The 16,967-nt window shown below is 44.8% G+C and overlaps 1 protein-coding gene across 1 annotated transcript in view; it reads right to left on the bottom strand.

Moving 5' to 3' along the window:
• Positions 1–16,967, bottom strand: part of REL (REL proto-oncogene, NF-kB subunit) — a 108,454-nt gene that overhangs the window by 44,765 nt on the left and 46,722 nt on the right. Inside the window, exon 6 of the mRNA XM_063918220.1 lies at positions 1,100–1,240. Coding sequence (XP_063774290.1) covers positions 1,100–1,240 — 141 coding nt within the window. The remainder of the gene's footprint in view (positions 1–1,099; positions 1,241–16,967) is intronic.

Below are 16,967 nucleotides of genomic sequence, written 5' to 3'. Positions count from 1 at the left end.
GCAGACACACAGGGAATGCTCTTATCGAAGACAGGACCCCACTAGCCCTTTGGGGAGACAGAGGGAGAGTTTGCCAGCACACACCCAAGCGCTATAATATATATGGGAACAACCTTATATAAGTGTTGTATCCTTATAGCAGCTTAAATATATAAAATATCGCCAAAAAAGGTGCCCCCCCTCTCTGTTTTACCCTGTTTCTGTAGTGCAGTGCAGGGGAGAGTCCTGGGAGCCTTCCTCACAGCGGAGCTGAGCAGGAAAATGGCGCTGTGTGCTGAGGAGAATAAGCCCCGCCCCCTATTCCGGCGGGCTTTTCTCCCGGAGTTTGAGATATCTGGCATGGGTTTAATACATCCATATAGCCTCAAGGGCTATATGTGATGTATTTTTTAGCCATAAAAGGTATTATACATTGCTGCCCAGGGCGCCCCCAGCAGCGCCCTGCACCCTCCGTGACCTATGGTGTGAAGTGTGTGACAACAATGGCGCACAGCTGCAGTGCTGTGCGCTACCTTCATGAAGACTGAAAAGCCTTCTGCCGCCGGTTTCTGGACCTTCAATCTTCAGCATCTGCAAGGGGGGTCGGCGGCGCGGCTCCGGGACGAACCCCAGGGTGAGACCTGTGTTCCGACTCCCTCTGGAGCTAATGGTGTCCAGTAGCCTAAGAAGCCAATCCATCCTGCACGCAAGTGAGTTGAACTTCTCTCCCCTAAGTCCCTCGATGCAGTGAGCCTGTTGCCAGCAGGACTCACTGAACATAAAAAACCTAAAAACTTTTTCTAAGCAGCTCCTTAAGAGAGCCACCTAGATTGCACCCTGCTCGGACGGGCACAAAAACCTAACTGAGGCTTGGAGGAGGGTCATAGGGGGAGGAGCCAGTGCACACCACCTGATCCTAAAGCTTTACTTTTGTGCCCTGTCTCCTGCGGAGCTGCTATTCCCCATGGTCCTGACGGAGTCCCCAGCATCCACTTAGGACGTCAGAGAAATCAGATGTATGTGGATTTGGAACATATGCACTAAAAAAGAACCCAAAAAGGTGATTTGCTACCACTAATCAAAGTGAAGATGTGCAGAATATACGTGTAAATAAACTTACGGTTGTCATATATTGGGTTGGAAACAACCGGTGCCAAGGCTATAGTATAGTTTCCATCTGCATCAGAAAGGAAAACTTGGAAGCATAACCGTACAACGTTCAGGTCATAGTCCTCAATAGTCAGCAGCTGGTCATTTGATACTGCAGGGAAAAAGGAATCATGCAATGTACTGTTATATTACTACAAGAGCATAGCAAACGACAGTGCCTAGGCTAGTCACTATATCCTCCAGAACAATGAAAATAGTATGAAAGATGCCTTGTAGTGCTTACACACTCAGAGGGTGAGCACAAAAGGCGGAGACGTAGATCAATGGAGAAGTTGGCCATTGCAACCAATCAGTATCTACCTATGATTTTATAGAATGTACTGATAAATGCTTCCTCAAAGCGGATTGGTTGCTATAAGTCAACTTCACCACTAGTCCACTTCTTCTATCCACTCTTGATACATCAATTCCTATACGCAAAAACTGAATACAGAGGACTATGGGTAAGATCATCATATTCCTGCTCCCGTTTTATACAAACCCCATCATAATATACTTTAGCAGAAACATTCATGCCGTAAAAAAAATAAAAAAAATGTAATCAAACTTGAAGGCAGATATGTACAGGATGGTATATAAGGATTTGTAAAGATGTGGACATTTTGTTTGCAATATTGAGCAAACCCAGAGAAACTATACTTGTATCCAGTAATGATGCTGAACTATACTTGTATCCAGTAATGAGGCTGAACTATACTTGTATCCAGTAATGAGGCTGAACTATACTTGTATCCAGTAGTTCAGCAGCGCAAATGGAAGGTCAATAATGAAATATCCACAAAGGATTGATGGGGGTCATTCCGAGTTGATCGTAGCTGTGCTAAATTTAGCACAGTTACGATCAGGCACTCAGACATGTGGGGGGACGCCCAGCACAGGGATAGTCCGCCCCGCATGTCAGTGATGTGATCCCCCTCCCCCCGTACTGGCTATACCCTTCCTATACAAGGATGCATACCTATATTTACTCCTGTGGGATGGTGGGTCCAACTTGGAACGCACATATTGGGGACAGTAAGAACATCACTGCAGAACCCAGCGCAGGACCACTTCATTCATTTACATAATAAATGTATATATACATACACACACACGCACACACACACACACACACACACACACACTAAAGAGGGCAAATTGTAGAATACTGTATAGTTTCAGTATTTTGTGAAATCTATGCTACTTTAGTTCAGTATTCTTTTTAATGACTTGGTTTACCATACCCGCAAGTACCCCCATATCTAGCTGGAAAATGTACAGTTGGGAAAGCAGCACTGAGTCATTCGTGGCAATAACAAGCATTGCTGAGATTTGTGTGAATATCACAAAGTGCTTTTCTCAAAGGTAGAAGTGAGAAAAGCACCTTTCCATTGAGGTTTCAGAAGCTATGGGGATACTCCCACATCAGGTTTGGAGAGGTTGATGCACTGGGATGGGCTACGAGCCTGTTACTGTGTACTGTATGTAGTGCAGTGTCATCTGGTGGATACACATAAAAGAGGATTAGAATAAGACAATGATGATATTTTTAAGTTATAAATATCTTCTTTATTTTATTCTTATTATTTTTATAGTAAAAACTCTGGAGCATACAGGAGTATGAAAGGTGAGGCTCTGCCAAGCCCCCCACCCCCCACCTATCCTGTCTGCACATCACTGCTGCATGGCCTCTGAGGCCTGACATTGTCCATGAATATTATTGGTTACCAGCTGCAGATGTAACATATGATCCATTTACTGACACAGATCTATCAGCCTAACATACAATAAGTAAAAGGAAGCTAAGTGCAGAGTACCAGCAAATGCAGCTTAATTCTGTTTGACAGAAAATGCTATAAGATGAATTTATAGAGGTACTATATGTATACTAATTCTTCCAGATATGACAATTTTGCACTGAACACCTTGCTCTTATAGGCCCTACACACATGCCGATATCACTGCACGATATGAACGATCTCGTTCATTAATGAACGAGATAACGTTCATATCGTGCAGTGTGGAGTCACCAGCGATGAACGATGCGCGGCCCCGCGCTCGTTCATCGCTGGTGACATGTCGGCTGTGCATGCAGGCCAATATGGACGAGATCGTCCATATTTGCCTGCACGTCTATGGAGCCGGGTGACGGGGGGAGTGAAGAAACTTCACTCCCCCCGTCACTGCCCCCCCCCCCCCCCCCCCGCCGCCGGGTCGCCCGTATCGGCCGTCGGGCACCTCGGCGGCACATCGCCTAATGTGTAGGGCGCCTTAAAGTAACACTGTTCTCATTGTAGATTATGGAGATCTATTTTCCGGACACTAAGCTACGTCCAAAATTGAAAACATACTGTAAAGTCTACATACACTATAAATAAGAATACACCTGGCTGGCTGAATAAAGCAGGGTACACACGTACAGATTTCTCCCATAGACGTGTGCTGAGCGATCTAGCACAGACTGCTCAGTACACATCTTAGGATGCTCTGCAGACAGCGCGATGTGTGCTGAGCGAGGAAAAAAAACAAAAAGTGATCTGACTAGATTTGGCCAGCATGCAGGCCAATCTAGAGTCAGTGATAGCGAGGCGCGATGCCGCGCATCACTATCGCTATCAGCTATACACACAGAGCAATGTGTGCTTAATTTCTAAACAATATAGTCAGATTGCTTAGAATTTAAGCACACATCTCTACGTGTGTACCCCCCTTAAGTGTTGGATGGACAGACCAGCCCTGTCTGGAGACACACTTAAGTATGTTTGTCTTTGCTATAGATGTACTGTACAAGCAGTGTAATGATAGTAGAGGTGACCACTAGAGGGCACTGTAGTGCAACCATCTATGCCCCCACTAGTGGAGTGATGATTGGTCAGCCATCATACAGCTTAGTTTATCTATGGCCCTGTGCCAGCTCACACCTTTATGTTAATTTCACCACTTAATTTGTTCAATGTTGTTACCTGCTCTCACTTTACCGACAGCTATGCAAATGAGTTATAATATATAATAGTTATTTATAATTTAATGTAAAATCCATTGAGGCTGTGAATGGCAGCCCTAACTAAATGTTCAGCCTTATATTTGTCACATCTATCTATAATTTGCCTCTTTACTTCCTGCATGTATTAATAAATAGCATTTTCGCCAAAGATTTCACACAAATGTCCTATGAATGTGATCAAGCTTCATATAAAGTAGGTTTAGCTAAATTAACTCAGTGTAGTTTCAATTAGTTATTTACCTCAAAACCACTCAGCATAACAGCAGTGAGGAAGCAGCTATTGTGGTTTGAAGCAAAGGTAATGTTACCACATTATTAAGTGTGTAGGAAACGTTTTGAAGGCTGACACAGCCCACTACATATTCCTCTGTCACATTCGTCAGCCCTTTTGAGGTTCATTTTAGTATTTATAATCCATGTTTAAATGTTATGTTGATAAGGTTGAAGCATTAACCATAGTTTAAGAAATGACTTCCTCTACACCCACAAATAAAGTGAGAGGAGAGAAATTCTGCCCACATGCTGTACCCTGCAGCACCCACGGTACAGTGGCAAGTTTGCTGGAGTTGCACATTTTGATCGTCAAGTGACAAAAAGGAAGTAATTTGCCTAGCTATATTTAATTTTAAATATATATCAGTAACTGCATCCTAAAGGGTTTGTGCAATACCTTACTAACGCAGTTTCTGAAGAGAGATTAAGGGGTATAAGTAACAGGTTCCAATTTGCTGGAACTGGTGAGATTTCAGTGACATGGGGCTTTGAGATGGACCCAGTTCACAAATGCTAATGCGGCACATAAATAGACCCCTTTTCTGTGATCCGCTGCAGTATCAGATCACTCAGCGAAACATCGGCCATGTGAATGAGGCTATGGGGGTATATGCAATTCCGGGCAAATTGCGGCTTTTTTTCGCCCGTTTTTAAATTCGACACAATTCGACCGTCGAATTCCGGCCGGCGGGTGCCGGAATTCGACATATTCAATAAAAAACGGATTAGACAGTCCCGCTGTCGAAAAACGGACCAATTGACGGAAGTGTGCGTCCTGGATTCGACTTTTTGGACGGCACAAAAATGGTTTAAAAACCCTGAAAAAAATTGCGTGGGGTCCCCCCTCCTAAGCATAACCAGCCTCGGGCTCTTTGAGCCGGTCCTGGTTGTAAAAATACGTGGAAAAAATTGACTGGGGATCCCCCGTATTTTTAGAACAAGCACCGGGCTCTGCGTCCGGTCCTGGTGCAAAAAATACGGGGTGACAAAAAGCGTAGGGGTCCCCCGTATTTTTAATACCAGCACCGGGCTCCACTAGCTGGAGAGATAATGCCACAGCCGGGGGACACTTTTATACCGGCCCCTGCGGCCGTGGCATTAAATCCCCAACTAGTCACCCCTGGCCGAGGTACCCTGGAGGAGTGGGGACCCCTTAAATCAAGGGATCCCCCCCCTCCAACCACCCAAGGGCCAGGGGTGAAGCCCGAGGCTGTCCCCCCCATCCAAGGGCTGCGGATGGGGGGCTGATAGCCTTGTGACAAATCAAAGAATATTGTTTTTTTTTGCAGAAGAACTACAAGTCCCAGCAAGCCCCCCCCCCCCCCCCCCCCGCAAGCTGGTACTTGGAGAACCACAAGTACCAGCATGCGGGGGTAAAACGGGCCCGCTGGTACCTGTAGTTCTTCTGCAAAAAAATACCCAAATAAAAACAGGACACGCACACCGTGAAAGTAAAACTTTATTACATACATGCCGACACACACATACTTACCTATGTTCACACGCCGACTCTGTCCACGTCTCCAAGTAGAATCCGGGGTACCTGAAAATAAAATTATACTCACCTAAATCCAGTGTGTCCTGTTCTTTTTTTGTAATCCATGTACTTGGTAAAAAAACAAACCGCATACCCGATCCACGCACTGAAAGGGGTCCCATGTTTACACATGGGACCCCTTTCCCCGAATGCTGAGATCCCCCGTTACTCCTGTCACAGAGGGTCCCTTCAGCCAATCAGGGAGCGCCACGTCGTGGCACTCTCCTGATTGCCTATGCGCGTCTGAGCCGTCAGACAGCGCATCGCACAGCCTCTCCATTATCTTCAATGGTGTGAACTTTGTGGTCAGCGGTGAGGTTACCCGCGGTCAGCCGCTGACCGCGAGTGACCTCACCGCTGACCGCAAAGTTCCTACCACTGAAGATAATGGAGAGGCTGTGCGATGCGCTGTCTGACAGCTCAGACACGCATAGGCAATCAGGAGAGTGCCACGACGTGGCGCTCCCTGATTGGCTGAAGGGACCCTCTGTGACAGGAGTCACGGGGGTCTCAGCATAAGGGGAAATGGGTCCCATGTGTAAACATGGGACCCCTTTCAGTGCGTGGATCGGGTATGTGGTTTGTTTTTTTGCCAAGTACGTGGATTACAAAAAAAGAACAGGACACACTGGATTTAGGGGAGTATAATTTTATTTTCAGGTACCCCGGATTCTACTTGGAGAAGTGGACAGAGGTCGGCGTGTGAACATAGGTAAGTATGTGTGTGTCGGCATGTATGTAATAAAGTTTTACTTTCACGGTGTGCGTGTCCTGTTTTTATTTGGGTATTTGTTTGCAGAAGAACTACAGGTACCAGCGGGCCCGTTTTACCCCCGCATGCTGGTACTTGTGGTTCTCCAAGTACCAGCTAGCGGGGCGGGGGGGGGGGGGGGGGGGAGGCTTGCTGGGACTTGTAGTTCTTCTGCAAAAAACAATATTCTTTGATTTTACACAAGGCTATCAGCCCCCCATCCGCAGCCCTTGGATGGGGGGGACAGCCTCGGGCATCACCCCTGGCCCTTGGGTGGCTGGAGGGGGGGACCCCTTGATTTAAGGGGTCCCCACTCCTCCAGGGTACCCCGGCCAGGGGTGACTAGTTGGAGATTTAATGCCACGGCCGCAGGGACCGGTATAAAAGTGTCCCCCGGCTGTGGCATTATCTCTCCAGCTAGTGGAGCCCGGTGCTGGTGTTAAAAATACGGGGGACCCCTACGCTTTTTGTCCCCCGTATTTTTTGCACCAGGACCGGACGCAGAGCCCGGTGCTTGTTCTAAAAATACGGGGGATCCCCAGTCAATTTCCCCCCGTATTTTTACAACCAGGACCGGCTCAAAGAGCCCGAAGCTGGTTATGGTTAGGAGGGGGGACCCCACGCATTTTTTTTCTGGATTTTAACCCATTCCCATTGAAAACCATGCTCTCTCTATTTTAGTCAGTTAAAAAAAATAATATTATTTTAAAAAATATATAAATAATAGTTGTGTCTCCTAATAGACAAACCAAGTACCTAATCCCTTCTAATATAAATAGATATGCTATTAGCAATAAAAAACACACAAAAAAACATGTTTTTAAAATTTTTTATTAGATTTTGCCAGCAAAGTGAGGTGGAATGAAATTGACGAAATTACTGTCGAAAAGAACTGTTGTCGAATCGACATTCTTCAATTGAATATATTTTTGTCGAAAAGCCGCATTTTTACCATTGCAGACATGTCGAATTTGTGAACTGTCGAATTTCAAAAAGTCGAATCTGAAAAGTCCGTTTTTTTTGTCGAAAAGTACTGTATTGCATTGTCGAATATTTTTTTGGTGTCGAAAATGCCCCGTTTTTTTACATTTGCGGCAATTCGACCGCAATTGCATATACCTATATGTCTACTCTGATTGGCCATCGCAGCTCTGTAGCCAAGGCCAGGAAATTTGCATTGGAAGATGTAGACCCTGGCAGGAGCACACCTAGAAAATAGGGGGGAAACGCCATCATTTTCGGAAACGCTGGCCATCCCTGCCCCATCATACAGGCTGCGGCTTTGGTGAACTGCGAGAGATCTCACTGTAGAAGACTGGTATTTGCACAGTACTGATCCTGTGTATGTGCCAATCTTCTTCTAACATCGGAGTAGTACGCAGACCATTGGGTTTGCGTACTATGAATCAGGCCAATAGCCGCTAAAGTTAAAGCGACAAAACCAGGTGTGGAGTTTAAATTTGGCGACATAACGGTTAGATGTCCTAAGGGAAGCTTAGGTAGGACAGAAACCCCCTGCACATATTTTTGACTTATTTCAGAACCCCAACCTTCCTTGTTTTAAAAGGATTCAATAAAATTGTAAATGCAATGCCTATTTTTGTGGCTAACCACATGGGGCTTTCTTTGCCAAGTGGTATTGTAATAACGTGGAAATGACACCTTTGGTGACATTGAAGGAATATCTACAGTCATTAAAAGGTAATAACTTCTTAATGTGTTATTTCCATAATTAGCAAGAAAAAAATGTGCATTATTCTAGGCTGGAGGACAGGTGCAATATTACTGCGGACCTAGCGAATCGTCAGCCTCTGGCTGGAACACAAACGTGTGAGAGTAAGCACATAATAAGAGAGGTGCATGCAGCAAATCTGTTGTAGTGAAACAGGAAGTTTAGCTGGAAAGAAGCAGAGAGAATACAGAAGTACTCCTGGCATCTAGCCAAGGTCAACTGTTCTGCAGATATACAAGCAACTTATTCTATTGAGACTGGGGAATGGTACAGTACAGGTGCTAACATTTAAGCTTCACTGCACTTGGTGGCGTCTGTCTCCCACTCATATGAGGAAAAACAAATGTATTACTTTGAAATTGGCTGCACATGTATTCTTGTTTATTCCTTCGGAGACAAACTGGATATTGGGAGCAAAGGACAGTTGAGAGGCAAGAAAGACAAAAACCAGAGGAAGAGGTCATAACTTCTCTCTATGGAGAGAAAACTGGCTTTTTTATAGTTACTGGGCGGGACGCATCAACCATCGCATTTTGCCTGGAGTCTAAAGATGGCGTTGCCCGCTGGGTCCAAGCTCCGGATTATATTGCATTCTGAAGCTTTATGCATATGAGAAAGGAGGACAAACCTCCCCCAAAAAATAGCATTTTCGGTGGTTTGGCTGCATTTTTAACTTTGCTGTATTCTGTACAATAAGAGGGTGAAACAGCAGAAATAGAATACAAGGGGTGTAACAGCTAAGTTCCAGCGAAGGCTGTATAAGCCCTTAGGGACCTTAAACCATAAGGAGTTTGAATACCGCCCCCTTTAATAATGTGCTGGTAGTTTCCCCTTTAAGGCAAATTATTTTTTAACAGCCAATAGTATTTAAACGGGGAGGCGTTTTTGTCTTTAACAATGTTGTGAGTCAGAGGACCTGCCTCTTTGGTCCAGTTTTCCCACCCTCCCACTCCTTTTTGTGTTTGGTTTATCAGTGTGTGTGTCTTTGGCGGTTAAGAATGGTAGTTTGTTTGTTGAGTAAAGTTTTAGGCTTTGATGGGTGCGCTGTCTGTTATTGCAGTGGGGTATGGAGTAAACCAATTGTCCTGGACGGGAAATGGTTACATCACCTGTACGGGTGGGTTGTGAAATGGAGAGTTGAACACCAACGATTTGTTTCTGTATACATGTGTTTGGTTGTCCTGTACGTTCTTTATTGCTGCCACCATTTCATAAATGTAAATTTAAAAGTATTATATGTCAATAATAAATTTGACAAAAATTTTAAACGCCAGCACTGTTGTCCGTGTTTTTATTTTTAATGGTTAATAAGCCTGCTGTGTACAAGGATACAATCTTCCCCTATATGTACAGCTTTGTCTTAAATACCATTTGTTTTCTCGAGCTCCTACAAACTTTGCATGTGAAATTCTGTATGTTGCTTATAGTTTGTTGTTTTATAGTTCTTTTCTAAAAGATAACAGGATCACTTTAATCTTATTACAGGTTGAGTATCCTTTATCCAAAATGCTTGGGACCAGAGGTATTTTGGATATGGGATTTTTCTGTATTTTGTAATAATTGCATACCATAATGAGATATCATGGCGATGGGACCCAAGTCTAAGTACAGAATGCATTTATGTTACATATACACCTTATGCACACAGCCTGAAGGTCATTTTAGCCAATATTTTTTATAACTTTGTGCATTAAACAAAGTGTGTCTACATTCACACAATTCATTTATGTTTCATATACACCTTATACACACAGCCTGAAGGTCATTTAATACAATATTTTTAATAACTTTGTGTGTTAAACAAAGTTTGTGTACATTGAGCCATCAGAAAACAAAGGTTTCACTATCTCACTCTCACTCAAAAAAGTCAGTATTTCGGAATATTCCGTATTTCGGAATATTTGGATATGGGATACTCAACCTGTATTAACAGTTACTTATACAGTGCCATCATACACTGTTGCACTTTACAAGTGGGAACAAAACCTTTATAAAACAAGATTGGGTAAAAGAGAGAGGTAAGGGGATCCTGCTCACAAGCTTACAATCTATAGGGAGACCGGAATTTAATAATTGAGGATAAGTGCTTCATATTGCTCCAGCCAGATTGCAGAGGTTCTTGGTTGGCTATACTGTATGATCCAGTCACACAGCAATGATCGCCTGTGGTCAGTGGGCTGAGTGATTAGGTAGGACAGCTTATGAAGGTCACATGTGTGGTTCTGTAACTTCATATGTTTGCCTGAAAAGGGAACACTTGAAGGCTTGGAAGCTAGAACAAAGTCTTGTGTTTGGAAGAGCATTCCACAGAGTGGGTGCACCCCAGAAAATGTCCTGCAAGAGTGAGCCTGAGCAAGTAATGGTTGTGGCTGAGGGATCGTGTGGAGAGCGGAGGGGGCAGCTGGGAGATAAGTGAAAAGATGGATGATGGCCGTGGAAGTATTTTGGCTGACTGACATGTAAGCAGAAGTATTTTATATTGGATTTGGTGAAATACAGGCAACCAATGTAGCCTGACAGAGTGAAGCAGCAAAAAAACATGAAGCATTAGTGTTGTATGCCTTGCATCATAATAACTCACTAAAACCCCTTTCATATCACACAAACAACCCGGTATCGACCCATTATACTGCCGAGTCGACACGGGTCGTCGTGTGGTGTGAAAGGTCGCCTGACCTGGTAATTCAACGCGGGAATAAAGAAGGGTTATTCCCGGGTTATTGCCAGGTCAGGTGCAGTGTGAACTAGTTTCCCGGGTTAATGCGACCCGGCTCCCGTTCACAGCATAGGGAGATCTCATCTCGCAGCGCCGCCTCCACACCCGCCCCCGCCACGGAACACACCCCCAATGGCAAACCGAACCGGCAATATGCCGGGCCGGGAAGCCAGTTGAAAACGGTGGAATGTCGGGTCGCACTCGGGAAGGATTTGTTTCCAATTCCTGCATGCGACCAGGCATTTGCCGTGTGAAAGCGGTATAAAGGAGTTCTACAAACTGGAAAAACATGCCAGTGCTAATTGCTGTAAGAATGCAGCTATCAGCCAGCATTAAGCATACATCCATTAAATGCATGTCATCACCTTGTGTTGTGAACTGTATCTGTGGGCACTCTTTCTATGACCACTTTTGGGATTGCGTTATAGGACATCTTATTAAAGCAGAGCACCCTGTGTATGGGTTTGTTTCCTAAAGGCCAGTACTCACCGGCAGATGTGGGGAGAGATGTGTGCTGAGCGGTTCGCACGATGTGTGCTGAGCGTGCGGGGGGAGACCGGGGGCCGCTCATTTCACCCAGCGGGTGAAGTGAACGACCTGCTAGATTGGCCTGCATGCAGGCCATTCTAGCACCAGCGATAGCGATGTGCGGGGCTGCTTTTCGCTATCGCTGTGAGGGGTACACACGGAGTGATCGCTGCTTAAAATCTAAGCAATCTTGTCAGATTGCTTAGATTTTAAGCAGCGATCACTCCGTGAGTACCCCCCTTAAGAGTTTTAGCTAATCCCTTTAATCAATCCCATTTTCTTCCTAAAATACTGACAGATGGAGTCTTGATTATGTCTTATCTTCAGAAGTTTAAGGAGCGTCAAAAACAAGAATACAATAAGCAGTCTCATTGTTACATCAGAACAGATTTCATTCAGAAACAAATCTGCGACCAAAGGAACATTTTGCACCCCTGCAGTCACTACAATCATTACACTAATCCAAACCCTTACCATGGAAGTAGGAGCAACTGCTCCACAATATGTACATGCCATAACTAAAGCAGAGAATACGGCTGCAAGGCTACTTTGTTTCCATACTGTAATATGCAATAGCTGTACAGCAGAAATGCAATAGTGATACAGAGTGAAATGGATTAATGTAAGTACATTCCAAATATTAAATTGGAAAGATAATAAAAAAAATATTGTTGTCATTATTATTATTCACTGTCATATCTCCAGGGAAACCATCTGCCAATGAAACACAGCATTCTAATGATTTGCATTTTACAGACGCCCATATTTAGCTTTTCCTCAGCAACTAAGGCGGTTTGCCTGGTTGCTACAAAACATAAATCTTCATGATGAATAATTTTTTACTGTAATGAGCCGGAAAGGTAATCTGGAGGAACTTGTATTACTCATTCTGCAGCAGAGTATAATACCGCATGTGAAATACTTGCAGACGATTTTTGGCACTCTCACCTTTACATATACTTTTGTTGCTACAGAAAAGTGATATATTCACATGATAAAAACAGGAACGAAATAACACATATTACAGACAAACTACAGAGTAGTATGGACTGTGCAGACAGAGGGCCTGATTTATGTTTGTTAGCAAATAGCAAGCAACTCTGTGACTGGAACAAACCATGTTGCATTAACTGGAGCAGGAAAAAAAGAATCAGCCGTATGCTTCTCCCCATATACCCTTCTATCTCAAGTGGGCTACATAAAGGACAGAGGCCGCCTTTCAGTTATCTATTCTACGTGTGACCATGAGTAGTGCTGTTCCATATTGTGTAATTACTGATGCTTGGACATCTCGGAGGGCACCAGGGCAAGTACAGTAATTGGAAGAGTGGAGAGCTGGACTTTTTCTCATTCTCCCCACAGAGGGGAAGTGATTTGACCCTATGGGGTTACTCGAAGTCCGATGGTGCGAAAACGATGGTTTGCACAACGCAGTGGGTTACAGCCGCAGCTGGTGGGCGTCTCAGTAGACAACTCATTGCCTGCCTCTTTAGTGCCCCCACTCTGAATAAGGCCTTATGTATTTATCCGAATTAGGACAATATAATAAATATATCGTAATGTATGATTGCTTCAATACAAATAATACTCTGCCTCCCTTTAAAACCCATAAGGACTTTGGACAGGATGTACTAAAGTGATTCCCATATGTACCAGGCTCTGGTAAGATACCTTGCCTAATAGAAGCCTTTGGGCTTTTTATTGATTGCTGAGAGGGATCTAAATGGATCCCACCCAGTGTCCCCTGTCGTAGTGGCTCTTGTATACCTAGTGCCACACAGTAGTGACCTTTATACATAATGCTTTATACACAATGCCCACAGTACTGCCCCTTATAATGACCACAGTAGTGCCCCTTACACACATAATTCCCACAGTAGTAGTGCCCCTTACATACAATGCCCACCGTAGTAGTGCCCCTTACACACAATGCCCACAGCAGTAGTGCCCATTATACACATAATGCCCATAGTAGTGCCACCAGTAGTAATGCCCACAGCAGTAGTGCCCCTTATACACACAAAGTCATTTCTAATATAAAGAATAGTTACAGTAGCTCTAATTATGACTGTAACCTGCACACTGTATGTATTGTATAATACTAACATGGTCCTAGCACTATGGAAGATAAAACCTGGAGCAGATAACTTGGGTCTCTATGAGACAGGATCTTGGTTTTAGATGAAAAAGTCAAGAAAATACAGTAGATAAATTGCAAATGAATAAAATTGAAAGTACGTAACAAAATGTAGTAGTACAATTATACACATAGTATGTCTGACCAATAAATTCTGGTTGTTTAGATCATCATCCTGCAAAGTTCTGGCAAAGAGATTTGCAGAGTGTCGGGTGTCCGGCAAAGAGATCTGCAAAGTGTCAGTTGAAGACGACGGGAGGAGTCGCAGAGGCAGCAAGGACTGGAGGATAACATGCAAGAGGTAGGTTACCATTCTTGTGTAATTGTGTGTGTGTGGTGAGGGATATTGAGAGCACAGTACAAAACAGAGACTATGGTGGGGAAGAGTGGACAATACAAAACATGCAGAAGGGGGCAGCTCAGTATGGGACATACAGATGGTGTGAGGGCAGGGGCGGTGCTAGGGTGTTCAGTGCCCCCTACAAATTATAAATTTGAGCCCTCCTAAACTTTGTAAAGTGACAACGAGCTGGCTGAAAAAAGTGTGTGGTCTCACAAAGAAGGGGCGTCACCACACAACTGTACTCCCAATTAAAATTACGCCACACAAAATCACAATCTTATTCACATTACACCACACGTAGTGACCCTGATTCATAGTACGCCACATAGTAGTGTCCCTTATTCACATTACGTCACACAGTAGCGTCCCCTAGTCATGTTATGCTACACAGTAGTGCCCATTATACACATAATGCCCACAGTAGTAGTACTGCTTATACACATTATGTCCACAGCAGTGCCCCTTATATGCATAATGTCAAAAATAAGAATTTACTTACCGATAATTCTATTTCTCGGAGTCCGTAGTGGATGCTGGGGTTCCTGAAAGGACCATGGGGAATAGCGGCTCCGCAGGAGACAGGGCACAAAAAGTAAAGCTTTTCCAGATCAGGTGGTGTGCACTGGCTCCTCCCCCTATGACCCTCCTCCAGACTCCAGTTAGGTACTGTGCCCGGACGAGCGTACACAATAAGGGAGGATTTTGAATCCCGGGTAAGACTCATACCAGCCACACCAATCACACCGTACAACTTGTGATCTAAACCCAGTTAACAGTATGATAACAAAAGGAGCCTCTGAAAGACGGCTTCCTACAACAATAACCCGATTTTTGTAACAATAACTATGTACAAGTATTGCAGAATAATCCGCACTTGGGATGGGCGCCCAGCATCCACTACGGACTCCGAGAAATAGAATTATCGGTAAGTAAATTCTTATTTTCTCTATCGTCCTAGTGGATGCTGGGGTTCCTGAAAGGACCATGGGGATTATACCAAAGCTCCCAAACGGGCGGGAGAGTGCGGATGACTCTGCAGCACCGAATGAGAGAACTCCAGGTCCTCTTTTGCCAGGGTATCAAATTTGTAAAATTTTACAAACGTGTTCTCCCCCGACCACGTAGCTGCTCGGCAGAGTTGTAATGCCGAGACCCCTCGGGCAGCCGCCCAAGATGAGCCCACCTTCCTTGTGGAATGGGCATTTACATATTTTTTGCTGTGGCAAGCCTGCCACAGAATGTGCAAGCTGAATTGTACTACAAATCCAACGAGCAATAGTCTGCTTAGAAGCAGGAGCACCCAGCTTGTTGGGTGCATACAGGATAAACAGCAAGTCAGATTTCCTGACTCCAGCCGACCTGGAAACTATATTTTCAGGGCCCTGACAACATCCAGCAACTTGGAGTCCTCCAAGTCCCCAGTAGCCGCAGGCACCACAATAAGCTGGTTCAGGTGAAACGCTGACACCACCTTAGGGAGAAACTGGGGACGAGTCCACAGCTTTGCTCTGTCCGAATGGACAATCAGATATGGCTTTGTGAGATAAAGCCGCCAATTCTGACACTCGCCTGGCCGAGGCCAGGACCAACAGCATGGTCACTTTCCATGTGAGATATATCAAATCCACAGATTTGAGTTGTTTAAAACAATGTGATTTTAGGAATCCCAAACTACGTTGAGATCGCCCAGTGCCACTGGAGACATCAAAAAGGGGTTGTATATGCAGTACTCCCTTAACAACTTCTGGACTTCAGGAACTGAAGCCAATTTCTTTCTGGAAGAAAATCGACCGGTCGAAATTTGAACCTTAATGGACCCCAATTTGAGACCCATATACACTCCTGCTTGCAGGAAATGTAGGAATTAACCTAGTTGAAATTCTTCCGTGGAGCCTTCCTGGCCTCACACCATGGAACATATTTTCACCTAAGCGGTGATAAGGTTGTGCGGTCACCTCCTTCCTGGCTCTGACCAGGGTAGGGATGACCTCTTCCGGAATGCCTTTTTCCCTTAGGATCCGGCGTTCACCCGCCCTGGCGTCAACGCAGCTGCGGTAAGTCATGGAACAGACATGATTCTTGCTGAATCAAGATCCTTTCTAGTATCTCTTGAAGTTCCGGGTACCAAGTTCTTCTTGGCCCAAACCGGAACCACGAGTATAGTTCTTACTCCTCTCCTTCCTATCATTCTCCATACACTGGGTATGAAAGGCAGAGGAGGGAACACATACACCGACTGGTACACCCACGGTGTTACCAGAGCGTCCCAGCTATTGCCTGAGGGTCTCTAGACCTGGCGCTTCATGTGGGACGCCATCATAACCACCTTTGGTCTTTCCCAACGGTTTACAAACATGTGGAAACTTCCAGATGAAGTTCCCACTTTTCCGGGTGGAATTCATTTATGCTGAGGAAATCTTCCTAGTTGTCCACTCCCGGAATGAACACTGCTGACAGTGTTATCACATGATCTTTCGCCCAGCGAAGAATCCTTGCTGTCATTGTCCTCCTGCTTCTTGTGCCGCCCCGTCTGTTTACGTGGGCGACTGCCATGATGATGTCCTACTGGATCAGCACCGGTTGACTTTGAAGCAGAGGTCTTCCTAGGCTCAGAGCATCGTAAATTGCCCTTAGCTCCAGTATATTCATGTGGAGAGAAATCTCCAGACTTGACCACACTTCCTTGGAAATTTCTTCCTTGTGTGACTGTTTCCCAGCCTCTCAGGCTGGCATCCGTGGTCACCAGAACACAGTCCTGAATGCTGAATGTGCTGCCCTCTAGAAGATGAGCACTCTGCAGCCCCCACAGAAGAGACAC

The sequence above is a fragment of the Pseudophryne corroboree genome, chromosome 4, assembly GCF_028390025.1.
Source record: "Pseudophryne corroboree isolate aPseCor3 chromosome 4, aPseCor3.hap2, whole genome shotgun sequence".
NCBI lineage: Eukaryota > Metazoa > Chordata > Amphibia > Anura > Myobatrachidae > Pseudophryne > Pseudophryne corroboree.
This window is presented reverse-complemented; position numbering and strand designations above follow the sequence as displayed.